Genomic DNA, 16,054 nt, shown 5'->3' with positions numbered 1-16,054 from the left:
TCAAGGTAGGTGGCTAGGGAGCTAAGTAAAAAGCCACTGAAAGGCAGAGTGGAATTTTCACAAGTCTCACAAACCTAAGGAAGCAAAAAAGGGGTTGAGAGCTCACCAAGAAAGAAGAGCCCTGGAAGCCCTACCCCAGAAACGGGGGAGTCAGGAGCAGCCCAAGCGTGATTAAAACTGCAGGCAAGTGCCCAGCCGCTCTGCCTACCATGGCTTTAAGGTGATCTGCCGCCACTCAGGTGGCCATCAGGAGCAGGGCAGGTACCTCTGGGGGTCAACATACTCCAGAGCCTCTGTACAGCATCTGGTACTCAACCAAGAGTGACAGGCATACAAAGACACAGGACCAAGAGAAACAAACAGGGCAATAGAAAAAGACCCTCAGATGACTTCAACTAACCATATTAACATGTTCAAGAAAACAGATGGCAAAACGCAGAATATTACCAGAGACTAGGGAAAAAAGGGGCAAGTGGAACTTCTAGAATTTTTTAAAAAACGCAATAATCTAAATTCAGAATTCAGTAAATAGGTTTAAGGCAGACCTGACACATTAAAAAGAGCGTTAGTGAAGTGAAAGGTCATAGAAAAAACTCACGCTACGGCATGAAGATGAAAAAAAGTGATGACAACAGAAAAAAAAGCATAGAGGCATGAGAGACACAGTAATCCACAAAACTGAAATTCCAGGGAGGAGAAAAGATAAAATAGAGCAGAGTTTTTATTTGAAGAAATAATAGCTGAGAAATTTCTATAACAAAGAAAAGGATATCAAACCCCAAGACATGAATCCTAAGAAGGAAAAAAGAAAGAAAATTTATATGTAGGCACACCATAGTCAAACTGCCAAAAAAACCAAAGACAGAGAAAATCTGAAAATCAGATAGAGAAAAAAAGAAATTACTACAAAAGAGTAATAATAATACCAACAGCTGACTTCTCCAAGGAAAAACAGACATCAAATGAGAACGTAAAGACACCTGCAAAGAGCTGAGAGAAAGGATTGCTATATTCTACAAAATTGAAGGTGAAATAAAGATATTTTCAGAGAAATAAAAATAGAGAGAGTCTGTAATGAGCAAAGCTACACTAAAAGGACTGCTAAAGAAGTCCTTTAGTCAGAAAGCAAGTGAACTCAGAAAGAAACCATAAATCCGTAAATCAGTAACAATACAGGAAATCTGAACATGATTGACCAACTTAACCTAACTGAGAAATACAGAATACAACAGCATTCACAGAATGCACATTATTTTCAAGTGCACATGCAAGGTTTATCAAAACAAATCATATACTGAGCCATAAAGCAAGTTTTAACAAATTTTAGAGGGGCCAGCCCAGTGGTGTAGTGGTTAAATTCGCATGCTCCGCTTTGGTAGCTCAGGATTCGCCAGTTCGGATCCTGGACGTGACCTACGCACCGCTTATCAAGCCATGCTGTGGCAGGTGTCCCACATATAAAGTAGAGGAAGATGGGCATGGATGTTAGCTCAGGGCCAATTCTCCTTAGTTCAAAAAAAAAAAAAAAAAAAGAGGCGGATTGGCGGCAGATGTTAGCTCAGGGCTAATCTTCCTCAAAAAGAAAAAAAATTTTAGAGGATTTAGAGTATGTTCTCTAATCACAGAATTCAACTAGAAATTATTAAAAAGGTAACGAAAATTGACAAACGTTTGGAAATTAAGCAACACATTTTTGAAATAACCTATGAGTCAAAGAAGAAGGAATTAAAACTAGAAAAATTTTAAAATGAATTACAATGAAAATATATCAAAACTGGTAGGGTGTAGCTAAAGCTGTGTTTATAGAAAAGTCAATACCTTAAATGCATACACTGGGAAAGGAAGCACGCTGAAACGGTACGTCACTGCTCTGGGGATGTAAGTAAACTCTCAGGGTTTTACTCAGCTTTTGCTTGTTTCACATGGTTCACATGAACCATCATCACACAGTCCTGCACAGTCTGGCTTCTGCTGGCTTCTTGCAGCTTCATCCCTGTCTCTCCCTTCTCATTCCTTCCTCTCCAGCCACACAGGCCTTTCAATTCCTTGAATATGCTAAATTACTTCCTGCCTGGGGCCTTTGCACAAGCTGATTCTTCTGTTTAAAATAGTCTTTCTCCTCCCTGCTTCAGGTCAACCCCTGGTCCTGCAGGAGTCAGTTTAAATGTCATTTCCTTAGAGAAAGAAGCCTTCCCCAGCATCCAAGTCCAGGTTAGGGTCCTCATATAAGCACTTTTTAATTCAAACTCTTTCTTTCACGTCTCATTACTGTGGTCAATTACTGTTCGGGCAATTGCTTTTGGTGCAATTAATTTTAAAATATTGCTTTGTCATTCCTCAAATGCTGTAAGCTCCTTGCTGGCAGGAACTGAAGCTATGTTGTTTATCATCATATGGCCAGTGCCTCGCACGGTGCCTGGCACTGCACACGAGTGCTGAAGGGACGAATGAGCGCACTGGCATCTAGTGAGCCATCTAAGTTACCGTGCAGTGACTCAAAGTTGTGAAAAGAGGCTCACTCTCCTGGAGGAAAACTCTCCAATATTACTGCAGTCAGCAGTTGGCATTGATTTCTGCGGCATTTACAATGAAATTTACAATCGCTTGCTACTCCAAGAATTCTCCCAACCAAGGATTCCGCCCCCTACTCCCAGTGTTTAAGTAAAATAAGTTCTAACTCTACACTGCTTCCTGTTTACTGTGTTTGGGAAAAGGCAAAATTTTTTTAGTAAACTCTACTCATTTATTAAATGTGTTCCACGCTACTTCAAGCTAAGTGCTGCAAAAGTGATTCAGGCGGCTGCCATCATTAACAGCAGCCGAGCCAGACCAGCAACAACTGCTCACACCCACGTCTGCTTTCTAGGCGGCATCTCACTCAAGGCAGTAATGGGGGTGCCATCTCTGTTTGCAGATGAGGAACTCAGAGAGATGAAGTGACCTGCCCAAGGGGACAGAGCCAGGAAGAGGGGGCTGAGCGTGACCGCAGGTCTGCCTGACTGGAAGCCCAGGTAGGCTCTTAGCTCTACCCTGCTGCCCGGCTTCTGTTCAGAGGGGGCCTTCGAGGGACAGCGAGAACACAAAGACAGATACTGAAGAGCAGTGGCTCTGAAACAGTGTAACCTAAGCCTGCCCCCAGCCCAGCAGGTGGCCAGGGGTGACTGCACACACAGCTATCCCACCTCTCTAGCCTCCGCTCTCCATGTGCGGATTGGAACCAAGGATGGTAACGAGAGGACACAGTTGAGGTGCCTTGCGGAGAGCCTACCATTTAGTAACGTGGTTAGTAAACAGCAGTAATCAAGGGATGTTGCAAACAAATGAAAAAGCCTTCACTTCACTCAGATTAAAAATATACTCATATGCCATCTCCCTTTGCCTTCAGAGGATGAAAGGATGAGAAAGCATATGACAGGAAAGTCAAATTCACTAAGCCAGCGATCAGGAGCCCAGGGTCCCCATTCTCAGGACAGTGGGCCACATGGCAGGTGACAAAACACCATGGTCACCGAAAGTAAAGTAGTCTGGCTTCTCCCCAGAGCTTCTCTCCCTTGGCAGGTTGTTCCATGATCCAGGTAAAGAGGGAGAGGGCTGTGCACCCGGCCTCACTGCTCCACAGACAGCTCTGGGGTGGGGGTGGGGGGGCAGAGCAAGGGGCTGCCCTGCAGTTTGGCCATTTCCAGGGATCACACTACTAGAATGGCTGTCACCTTGGCCCCTGGGGTATGACTGCTTCCCAACCTCTCCCTCTCTCTGACTTGATTCTGACTGTTTCTCCGCCCTCATGAGCCAGACGGGCCCTTGTCTGTGAGGGCAGGGGCGTCTGCGTGTGGGGTGGCACACACATCCTGCAAGGGCAGCTGGAATGTCCATTCCTGGAGTCCACACAGCCCACAGCGCCCACACACCCAGGCCCTGTGGGATGCCAACGGGCACAGGCAAGACCTTTCCTCGTCTCCATCCACCTGCTGGAAAGCTCTTTCTCCGAGCGTCCTGTTACTGCTTCAGGACTTGGAATCTCAAGACAACCATCTTCTCCTCCCTGACCCTGCTCTTCAGTGGGTCCTCCCACAGCCCAGCAGCATCTCCCCTGCGGCAGGTGTCTGCGCTGTGCCTGGGTCTGTACTAATGCCCATCAGCCCCATGCCCTTCCTGCTCCTCACACGGTTTCTGTCGGCATCGTGTTTACAAGTAGTTTATCACCTCCTCGTCACCCATACCTCCGCTGACATTTCCTTCTCATGGCACCAGATCTAAGCCCCCACCATTCTGCACTGTGACTGGTTTGCCTGGGGAGTCACCTTGAGTCACCCCTGGGAGGGTGAGACCCTTGAGGGAGAGGAAGGGAGTCAGTCGGAGCCTCCTGGCTAATCTAGGAAGGCCTTCTGGATCCAGAGAGGCCACCTTCACACAAGGACCCAGAGCACAAGGCCTAGCCCCCTTTCCCACAGGAACCCCTCAGACCTTCCTGAGACCTGCGCCCTGAACCGAGCAGAGCCGCTCTGCACGAACACACGGCACAACCTCCCGTGCCCTGATGTTCACGCACCTCCTTGTTTCTTGATGTCAGAGGCCTCCCCTGACAGCACGGGAGCACGACAGACAGAATGCTGGCACTTAACACTGTGCGACCTGAGCAAGCCTCAGTGTCCCAGAAACCTAGTCCTTCTGGGAGTAACAAAGGGGCCAGCCTGAGGGTCAGCATGTAAGAGGCACACGGCTCAGGGCCAGGCAGATGGAGGTGCCCCAGGGAACAGGTGGCTCCAAAAACCACCTCTGCAAATGGGGGGCCAGCAGCAGCCCTTCCTTGACTCCCCTGGAGGCCTGATGTCCAGCCCCTGGCCCAGCTCAGGACACCAGGCCTGAAACAGCTCTGCCAGTCTGCTGCAGCCCACTCCCACCGCCCGGAGCTGGGAGGGACTGAGTGCTCGTTCGGCCAGTGACAGGTGACCACTGGCCGCTTCAGAGCCAGCTGAGAGAACGAGCAACAGACTGTCATCTGTGTTACTGGAGAAATCTGAAATGAGGCATTGATGGCAGGTTTCAAGCCACATGTGGGAATTTTTACTAATACAGACTAAGTTTAGGATTAATAATAAACAATTCTTACCTTATCATGCCCTCCATTTTCGAAGCTGCCTCGTGGAATTGCTGTGAAGACAGTTTATATATCTCAGCATTCTACAAACAGAAAAATGGAACTGGTTACCGAAGAGTGAAATCTCCCCCCGCCCCTCCTGGGTGCGACCATGTCAGAAGGTGACAGATGCTGACTTCCCGACCAGTCAAAGCAGACTGCTGCTTGATCCACAACATGCGTCTAGCTCCCATCGTGGACTGAGCCTGAGAGGAGCAAAGGCTAGAGCGACATATGGATCCTCCGGTTCAGGGGTTGGCAACCCACCACCATGAGCAAAATGCAGCCTGCCGCCGATTTTGCAAATAAAGTTTTATTTGAACATAGCCACACTCCTGATTCCTCGACACATTGTCTGTGGCTGCTTTGTGCTACAACAGCAGGGGTGAGCAGTTTCAAAAGAGACTGTATGGCCCGCAGAGACTAAAATATTTATTATCCTTAAAGAAAAAGTTCGCTGAGCCTTGATTTGGTCCAACCTCTATTTTATAGGTGGATTCTGCTGCCCAGAGAGGTGAAGTGACTTGCCCAAAGTCAGACAGCAAGTGGCAGTGCCAGGACTACAGCCCAGGTGTCTGATTCTGTCAGGTGCATGCTCTGCTGCCTGCCACGACCACTGCACCCATGGGAGGGCGACCATCTGTCCAGAGCGTGCAGGGTGGTTCCAAAAGCATGTACTTCCATCCTTCCCAAGGTCACCCAGCACTCGTGCACACACAGAGCCAGGCTGGTGTAGAGAACAGTAGGGGCTTGCCATAAGACAGAGCTGGGCTGAAGCCCTGGGGCCACCGCAGTGTGACTGCGGCTAAGTTACCCCAGGGGTGAGTCACACCAGGCCACAGAGCCCCGGAACAGAGACCCTCCACCTGTTTCCAGAGGACACCAATAGAGACACACCTGTAACCCCAACTGCCACCATGCTCCGCACAGAGCGCATGAGGCTCACAAGTGGATGGACTGACGTCCTGCAGGACGCGGTCTCAAGAACGAAAAACCCAGAGGACAACTGGAAACAGGGCCAGCAGTGAGACCTCCCTAGTGAGGGTGACAAGACAGCCACAGATGACATACAGAGCCTACCTACCCCATGCAGGCCTGGGCCAAACCCTTCACAGAGTCTTGTGTATGCCCCAGATGGGCAAACAGAAGCTTCTGGCTTCAGGTTTTTCCACAGGCTTGAGTCAGTCAGGGTCTGCAAGAAGCTCCCAAGGCAAGAGAAGGCTCCCCAAAGTCAAGGAGCCATGCCCCCTCAGCACCCCTGTCAGACTCTGAGCCCGGCTCTTCCCGCTGCACCATGCACATAGATAGCCTGACCCGAAAGGAAGGAAGCACTCTTCAGAGGGAAAAGGTGCTGGGTCCCAGATCAGAGCCATGCAGGGAAGGACCTTACCCCCAGGCTTTCCACCCTCCACCTGCGGGGATGGCGACCAAGGCAAGACGGGGTGCACCTTCCCTAAGGACCCACAGGGGTCTGGGCGGGGACCAGGCCCTCACCCCCACCCAGGTACCAGGGCCTCCCTCTGGGAAAAGCCAACTGGGAGGGACAGTGGAAGGGTCTGCACGAGGGGGCGGAGCAGGAACCGCAGGTGCAGGAATTCTGCTCTGGGCCTTGCCATGATGGCCCAGTGTCAGGCCTTCCATCCCTCAGCTGCTGAGGGAGCCTGGCCAGGTCACCCTACCTCTCCCTAGCTCGGTGCCTCACCCTGAACCGAAGCCTCCCTCCGATGGCCATCAGGCATAGCACCTGGGAAATGCGAACACGCCCAGCACACGGCAGGCACGAAATAAATTGGGCTCTCCCCCACCACTGCCTGGACTGCCCTGGTTCCCACAGTATGTGCTGACTCCAAGCTGCCCAGCGTGTTTTCTCTCTGGAGTCCTGATGTCCCAGCCAAGAGATATGATTTTGCCTCAACCAGTCCAACATTCAACCAACACTGAATGTCCTGAGTGAGGGAGTAGGGACAGAGATCCATCAAGTCAGGGCCTCCTCTCCCCTCCGTGCAGACATCCTTGATGGGGATCCTTTAGACTCAGTCTGAACCTTCCACTCATGGGCCCTCACAGAAGGCCACATGGTCCAGAGACCCACGTTCTAACTTGCGCTTCGGCACACGCTCCCTGTGTTCTTTGAGTAAGTCACTTACTTCCTTGAGCCTTGCTTCCTGGCTGTAAGACAGGGAACCCCCTAGCCCGCAGGGTGGCTGAGAGATCATGCTGGGCTCACAGCGCACCCTGTTGACCTGCCTGCATCCACTGCCATTGCACCACGGCACTTGCTGAAGCTAGCCTGTGCCTTCCCTAAGCTCTCCCACCCCTCCCGGTGTTTCCTTTCCCACAAGACAGCCTCGTGGCTCAGGCCTTCTCCTCTCTGAAGACTTCTTCAGGTCACCGTCTTCCAGGCTCCATCACCTGTCAATGTCCTTTTCCAGGGGAGTGTCCCTGGTGCAGATGGGCCCAGCATTCGGTGGACTGACAGGACACTTAGCACCTTTGCTCTGACCCTGCGTCTTCATGCACAGCCCGGCCAGGGCGAACTGGGTAAGCAGTTGAGTTCACTACACGCTCAGACTGAACATGTGGTCAGCGAGATATGTCACAGGATGTGCCCATAGGCCAAGAAGTGGTTGTGATTACCCCACTGCAGCTTCCTCTACGGTCTCTCAGAATGACTCAGAGGAATTCCCCTTCCTGCCTCAACCCACGCGCCCCACCACCTAATCTGCCTGAGCAGACCCAGGGCAGCGGTGCTGCGGAGCCCCACTGCTGCGCCCTGGCACATGGCCTCGGGCTGTGCCTTGGGAGTGCTGAGCCCGCTCCCTGCGCCACCACCCTCATGTGCACCAGGCCTTCCTGAGGCTGCCAGAGTGCGTCAGTCGCCTCTGCCAAGAAGAGCACAGCACTGCACAGATGCCTGGATCATTCCACCACCAAGGGGCCCCCAAAGGACCGAGGGCCCCCAAGGCTCACACCGAGACCCACTGAGTGCCAGCAGATTTCCAGACAAGCGTGCCTGCTCCTTGGCCTCACAGGGCTCCCAGACAACATAACGTCACAATTACAATGGGGCACCAGAAAGGAGAGCCCGGCAGAATGTCAGCCTGGCTTCCTGGAAGCTGGCATCTGAACAGAGGCCTAAAGTTTCTCTTTTACATTAAACAATGTTTTTGAAAAAATATTACTTACATGTGGCTTAAAAAGGCAAAAGCACAACGACAGGAGGTAGCAGTACAGTGACCACTCGGTCTCTTGGCCAGCCTGCCCCAGGGCTCTTTCCCTGCTGTGCTGCGCACGCCCGCTTGCCGATGCCCACCGCACCATGCCAGACGCAACAAGCCACTCCTTGTCTCCTCACTGCCTTCTCAGAGGCCTGATCCATCCCGCCCACTGAATGGCACTCCAGTGAAGGGATGGCTGTCCCATAGCTCACAAGAGCTGTTCCCTACCTGTGGACATGAGGCCGTTTGCCATCTTCTGCTATCATAAACAACACTGAAAGTCACATCACGGCATCTATACCTTTTTTACACAAACGAGCATATCTGAAGGGTACATTCTAGAAGTCAAATTCTTGGGTCAAAGGGTGCATCAATTTTTAAAGAACTGAGTCATACAGGATGACCAGAAATGAGCCAATAATGAGACGGGGTCTTGTAAAGGGAGGCCGCAGCACGAAGGAGAGTGAGGGGCACCACCCGGTAAACGCTGTCGCACCAGGAGCAAGGGTGAGGGAAGGGGCTGGAGAGAAGCGCCGCCCGGGAGTCGGGCACCGCAGTCTCCACTGCAAGCTGGGAGCCTGGACCAGCCCACAGGCAACGACGGGTGAACCAAGGTTTGCTTTGCCAGTGAGTGAGTGGCAGGGCAGACCTGTACTTCAGAAGGCACATTTGACAGCTGCGTGGACGACGGAGGCAGTACCAGGAGAGCCCTGGAACGCCCACAGCATAATCCCACATGCCGCGAGGGCAAGGCGGGTCTGAAAGGTGCCCCGCCACCCTTATAAGTCACTGGGAAATTGCTCTGAAACGCCTTGTACTGAATCCCCACACACTGACTAGCACCCAGTGATGAGGAACTATTATTTCTGGGTGATTTTTCTTTCCCATTAGACTCTCCAGATTCTGATTTTGGAGTCTTTTCCTCTACCCTACAAATGGCCGCCCCTCCCCCCTCCTCCAGCTGCTCCATATGCACATCTGAAACCAGAAGACCTGATCTCCATTAATTAAATCTGCCATTAAAAATTAAATAACGGGAGTAAGAAGGTGTGAGTGTTATCTCTATGGGTTTCAAAAGTCACAGTATTTCTTCAATTACTTCCCAAGCAGTTTTCATATTTCATACTGTCTGATTTCTCCAAGGGCCTGGATTTGCAAGATCAAAAGAGAGTGTGAGATGAGGAGAAGCATGGTGAGAAGCAGAAGGGGAAGACAAGGAAACGTGTCCCAGGCCCACAAATGGTCCTATGCCCCAATTTCTGGGCCACGATTAGGGGAGCACAGCTGGGACAGGACGCAGTGGGGGTGGAAGGCCTGCATCTAGCCCACTAACCCCGCAGGTAGAGCAGGTGTGGTCGATGGTGGGCGAACGTGGATGAGAAGACAGCAGCACTCATTCTAATGGCCTGGAGGGGAGCAGCTTTTGGGCTCAGAGCCCTGGGAGACACGCACCCAAGGAATGCACATTCATTAGCTGTCACTACGTGAGTTGGCCTGTACCAGGTGTCAGCGGAGAGAGTCCACAAGGCAACTATGTCTGGCAGGAAAGGCAGAATCAAGGTCTAAGGAGCATTCCAGGGACCAGTGAGGGGCAGCCCAGCGCAGCAACGCAGGTATGGCTGACCCTGGGTCAGGACCCTCCTCCTACAGTGTGCAAACCAGAGGCCAGCATCCAGACCTCTGTGTCTGCTTTCTCAGCTTCTCATCTGTACAATGAGAACAGTAACAGAGCCTCCTTCATACCACTTTGTGGGAATTTAGTATAGACGCAAATGAGATGATGCGTATGAAATGCTTAGAACAGTGCCTGGCACAGAATAAACACTTGGTAAATGTTTTAAGAACCTAACAGCCAAATGCATATTAACCAACGAATATATTTAGAAGAGAGATCTGGGCATACTGAAAGAGTGAGGGAGTTTCCTTGAGGATGTCAATCCACATAGGGAGGGACTGTCACCTGTTCTGCTCACTGAGCTATCCCCAGAGCCTGGCACATAGCAGGCCCTCAAGTAAATGGAAGTAGGGGTCAGATCGGCTAGAAAAGTTCTGAGAAGACAATTGGGACATGGACATTTGTTTAGTCAATCGAGAGGGTTTGCTGAGCAGCTGCTCTGTGCCAGGCGCTCTTTGGGCGCTGCTGAGGACAGAGGGAGGTGCAGATGTAGCCCCGAGCTGGGCGGGCTCACAGATGGGCCGGCTCCCAGGTAGGGGAGCGCAGGGTGTAACCAGGACTCAGGGGAGGCTGAAGGGGCCGCAGGGATTAAGTGGGAATCAGGAACTTGGACCTTTTCCCCCAAAGTGACAGCATTTTACCAAATGCTTTGGGAGAATGCAAAAATGACAGTACTAGTTTCGCTCAATGGCTACGAGCACTGTACAAATGGGGACACATCACTCGCAAGGTTCAACAGTCCCACTCAGGCGGGCGTTGTGGCAGGGACTTCCCGACAGGCTGGGCTCTTCACTCCCAGAGCAATGCTTCAAGGTAGGAATGTCTGCCCAGCTGCCAGATGAAGGAAGACAGAAGGCTCAGTGAGGTAAAGGATCCCACCTGGGGGCCAGAAGCTCAAGGGAAAAAGCAGCACCCGAGAACAGGTCCAGCAGGCTCCTACACGGGGCCTCGGCCTTCCCTCTGTGCCCAGCCATCCCCCAGGAAGAACGGTAACCAACCAAAGGCCACGCAGACAGGACACAGGGCTGACATGCCATTCCAGCAGAAAAATGGAAGCCTGGGATCCTGGCTGCCTGGGGGAGAGGACTCCCAGCAACTTAGTGCTGCTGTGGGAGGGCCACCGGGGGAGGGCTCAAGGAAGCCTCAGAAGCTGGAGAAGAACAGTGAAGAGAGGAGAGCCCTGTGCCAAGGCGCTGTCAATACAGCCCAGGGCTGGTCCTGCGGGGGGACATGGACGCATTGACCTAACTACCAAAAGCTTCTCAAATCTCACAGGTATGCTACATTTTAAGGAGAGCAAAAAAATTTTGTATTCAGGATTTGGAGAATGTCTGACTTGAAAATAATAAAAATGCAAAGAAGAAATGAACCTAAGTCTTTTGTAAAAAGTCCAAATAGTCAATATAAAAGTTTTAAGATCCAACGTGTACTCAACTACCCAGTTGGTGAACCAATGGAAACCCAGTTTTGTTGAGTGGCTAAACAGCTGGTTCTCAGCTGCTTATGAAGCTGGTCAATGATGACTTTGTCCCCTTTCCCTCCTCCCAGGTACCAGCCCTCTTCCCCAAAACTCAGCTGACACCAAACCTAAGAGCCAAGCCACCCCTTTCTCCTTCTCCGCTCCCTCACTCTTCGGCATGGCACTGTTATTTCAGCAGCTGCTACCGCTAAAAAGGACAGAAAATTGAAGCTGGCTAGTTCTGCCCTACTCTGCCATCAGTACCAAGAAGGACTTCTCTTGCAGGATTGCTCAGGCACCTACCCAGGATGGGGGTGCACAGACCATAGTCTTTCCCTCACCCCAAGACCTGCCCTCAGCAACATATCTGAGACTCTTTCATCCCAGGGCTCCTTCCTCCACAATTTCCTCACCGCCAGGGACCCCCATCCAAACTCATCTATAGCCATCTATGCTCAGGGCCACAACAGGACCTCCCAACCCCTAGGACGGCCCGACCTGGGATCCTCCTGCACCCCCAGGACAGCCCTACGATCCTCCTGCACCCCCAGGATGGCCGGACCTGGGATCCTCCTGCACCCCAAGGACAAGACCCGGGATCCTCCTATACCCCCAGGATGGCCGGACCTGGGATCCTCCTGCACCCCAAGGACGGCAAGACCAGGGATCCTCCTGTACCCCCAGGATGGCCCTAGCTGGGATTGTTGCCCCTCGAAGCCTCACAGATCACACCTTTTACTCCTTACACTTCTCCCATGATCTTGTTTCCAGCCTCTGCTCCCTGATGCTGCTGAGGCTCCGGGTTGGGTGGTACCCCTCTCTAGTCCCGTTTCAGTCCCTTCTTCACTCTACTCCCCTTGTGCTTTGTGCAGCCTGCTTCCAGTCCTCCCGTCACACTCATGAGACCCTGAAGCTCCTCACCCCCTCGGGCACTAGCTGCACTGCCAGTCGAGCTCCAAACCTTGGACTATCCAAGCAACCGGCCATTTCTGCCCCTGGGTGCAGGAGACCTGGAGAGACTCAGAGATCTGCCATGCTGCTCGCCACAGACGCAGGGCTCTACCCTCAGGGGACCCTGCACACAAGCTGTAACTCTGAAATTCTGGGTTCACAACAGAATGTTATACACAACAGCAGTCTGACCTTACCTGTCACCCAGCCCTGAATTCCTACTGTCGGCAGATGACAGATGATGGCGTCTCCACTTCAGAGACTACGGAGGCTGCGCTGGGCATGAACATGCACGTTTCCTCCAGTACCAAGCGTGCCTTTGCCGACACCCATGACCCTGCACCCTCAGAGGAGAGCCACCATCCACCTGGGTTCTGGGGTCATGGAGACATGGAAGGGGACTCTCCCTCCCTCAGCCTCTTTCTCCTTTGGCCTTGTGGGGAAGGTGCCTGCTTGAGTTTCAGGGGTGCTGAGGATGCAGTGAATAACGGGTCCCAGCATGCTGAGCTGCATGTCAGAGTTCACTCGCTTCTTCCAGTCATCCAACAAATATTTACTGAGTGCCTACTGTTTACCAAGCCTGCTCTACAATCAGGGGGCACAGCAGTAAACAAGAGCGATGAAGGCCTTCCCTTCACAGAGCTAACAGTCTGGATATGGAAAAACAAGAAAGCAGTGCTACTCTAACAAGTGCCATGGAAGACACAGGGGTGAGGGCTGAGGGGTGGCAGGGCAGGGCTGTTCAGACAGGTGGACCCAGGAAGCCTGTCTGCTGGGGTGACTTGGGTAGAGACCTGAAGGATGTGTAGAGGGACACAAGATTCGGGGGAAGGTCCTGAGGTGACAATACACTTGGCGTGTTCTTGGAAAAGCAAGAGGAGAGTGGCTGGAAGACGCTGCAGCCGAGAAGAGTGGGCGCAGTGAGAGGGCAGGAGGGCCTGGCCGTGCTCATGCAGGGCCTGTTCCCAGGTCGGCAGGAAGCCACCAGAGGGCTGGACCAGGATGACATCATCTGGTTTCCAGTCTGGAAGGCTCACTGCTGGCTGAGTAGCAAAGAAGCTACTGGGAAGAGAGACGGAAGCAGCCAGGCCATCTGCAGGCTGCTGCAGTGGCCCAGGTGAGAGACGGCACGTCACACACTGAGGCTGTGGAGAACACAATCTCCACCTTGGCAGTGGCCAACCAGCCCCCTACCTCAGTCTTGGCCCTGCTGAGCTGGAAATGTCCAGGAGACAACTTGTGGAGGCGTCACGAAGGCCGTGGTGATCCAAGCGAGGGGCTCCAGGCAGTGGTTGGCGTCGGAGCTATGACGTCCACAGCTTTGGCTGCCACAGCTACTCAGTAAGTCTCAGCTGAACACGGCAATCCCCTTCGGCCCTCATCAGACCATGCTCCATTAACGATCTGATCCCACTCCAATTTCCTCCTTCCTTTTGTCAGACACTCTGCTTCCAGAACACTCTTCCTCTTACAAACCCTCATCTTCGGCTCTCTCTTTAGGTGTCTGCTCCCCACGTTCCTGCACTGGTGAACATCACCACTACCCATCCACCTCCTGGATGGCAGCCCATCCATGAACACTGCTTCTTCCTCTTGGGGACCTGTATCAAGGTGACAACCAAATGCAGGTAACTCTGCCTCCCGTGTGTCTCTCAAGTCCTTTCCCCAACGTCACCACTTTCATTCGATCTTTCTTATCTCATGAGTAGACTATTATGAGGATGCACCTTATTCATACACCACGTGGGGCCCCTGTTGTTGCTTTCTCCCTTTCCAGCTTGTCCTCCACAGTGCTGCGGGAGCAATCCTTAACTACAACTCTCAGCTTAAAACTTTCCGTGTCCCCTGCCACCTGCAGAGTGGCACTCCAGACTCTGCCTTTGAGATTGCCTTTTCTAATGAATGACTTTGGCACTGCCCCTGGTGGGCTCTGCACTTCACCTGCAATGACTTATCCTTTCCCAAGCCTCCATCGTGGTTTCTGCATTGTTTCCTCTGCCAAGTCTTTCTTCCCCGTCCACCTGAGAAACTCTAATTCATGCTTTCAGACCCAACAACAACATCCCCTCTGCTGGGCAATGTCATTCCTCTCCCAACTCTCAGACAAAATGAATGATTCCCTTCTTGGTGCTCCGTCCCACACTTTCTGGTGGCTGCAATCATCTCTAATGTGCCTGCTCCCTAACTTGGACTGGGCACTGTGTGAGCCCAGGGTCAGCTTTTTACCTTTATTGCTACCGATCTATACCTGAAGAATGAAGGAAGGCATGGTTACTTGGCCCGCTCAGGATCCTACACATCTCTGGACTCTGTCTCCTCCCCATTCTCACGAGTGTTGCCTCAGCTCTGCCCTCATCACCTCTGGCCTAAGGTGGGCCACAACCCCTAACCTAGTGGGCTTCCAGTCCCTGGCCTAGCCTTCTGGAACCTGCCCTCCTCACAGCCACAGGCACAGTCCTCCTAAAGCACACGCTCCATCATGTCACATCCCAGCTTATGCCCTTCCCCTCTTCCTCCAGGGCACCACATCCTGCCCTTCCAGGCACCCCTCATTCCCTGGACATCTCCTCTGTGTCCTAGTCCCTAACACACCTGGCTGGCTGCTGAGTGCACCTTGCTAGGCTGTGAACTGCTAATGAGAGTGCTGTGACAGTGGCTTTAGGTGAGACTCTCCTAGAAGTATTCGCATTTGTGAAAAGTCAGAGAAAAGAGGTGGCTCTGTGTCTCTCTCTGCTGTGCCATGATGAAGCTTCTAAGGCTCAGAGTTGGGCTTTCTGGACAACACCTCTTCTGTGGTTTTGGTCAAGTCTCCAAGCGTTTGAGTCACTTCTGGAGTATGTGCCTCTCTGTGTGCAGTTGAAGGGGGATTTACTATTCTCTCTCTACAAGGGGGTGAAAAAATAGAGCCTTGGGCATCTACATATATATATGTACACACATGTGTGTACACACACACACACTTTGCACACTGTAAAGCATTAGATAAATGTCAAGCTGCGTTAATTAGTTAATAACTGTACAGGTTCTTAAAAATTTTGATTTACAGTGAATACTAAACATCAGCAACCACTCTGCATGAGTGCTGATCTTCCCCCAAGAGCTATTTTTGATTGCACGGAGCCAAGATGTGTCTGGGCAAGAAGACCCACCCGTTTGGACTCCTTGGTAATTTACTGGATGCCCCAGGTGGGAAAAGACTGAAGAAGCATGCTCCAAAGGTCAGACATGCACAGACTTTGTCAGACTGCAGGGGCTGACGAGCTTACAGTTCCTCACAACGCAGCTGAGCACCTGCAACCGAAGGGGCTGGTCAGAGGCGCAGAGTCAGCTCCTGTCTGAGAGTCTGAGGGAAGACTGTGTTAGCATGCGCAGGAAGGGGCCAGAGGAAACGAATCAGAGGAGAGGGATTAGTCAAGAAAAACTCCAGGGAAGAAGTACTATGAACACTTAAGGGCAAAAAAGATTAAAATGATGTGTGAAAAAATATTTTTTTAATATCTATGGTATGTGGAAGGTAAATCACACACTACGCAGACCCAGGGCCTGTGGACCAGGATGGGAAACCCTAGAACCAAACTGAGTCCAGGGAGCGGGCGTAAAGGTGGACAGGAAGG

General features: G+C 51.9%; 1 protein-coding gene across 5 annotated transcripts in view; it reads right to left on the bottom strand.

Moving 5' to 3' along the window:
- The window catches only part of CHCHD6 (coiled-coil-helix-coiled-coil-helix domain containing 6), a 248,950-nt gene that overhangs the window by 36,344 nt on the left and 196,552 nt on the right, over window positions 1–16,054 (bottom strand). For all 5 annotated transcript variants that reach the window (XR_011527305.1, XR_011527306.1, XR_011527304.1 and 2 more), the window contains exon 6: window positions 5,111–5,181. Coding sequence is in view for 2 of the 5 variants with exons in the window: in XM_070576441.1 (XP_070432542.1) it covers window positions 5,111–5,181 (71 nt within the window). In the remaining 3 variants the exon portion in view is untranslated. The remainder of the gene's footprint in view (window positions 1–5,110; window positions 5,182–16,054) is intronic.

This window comes from Equus przewalskii, chromosome 15 (assembly GCF_037783145.1).
Source record: "Equus przewalskii isolate Varuska chromosome 15, EquPr2, whole genome shotgun sequence".
Classification (NCBI taxonomy): Eukaryota; Metazoa; Chordata; class Mammalia; order Perissodactyla; family Equidae; genus Equus; species Equus przewalskii.
Note: the sequence above shows the minus strand (reverse complement) of the source record. Positions and strands in the feature narration are given on the sequence as shown.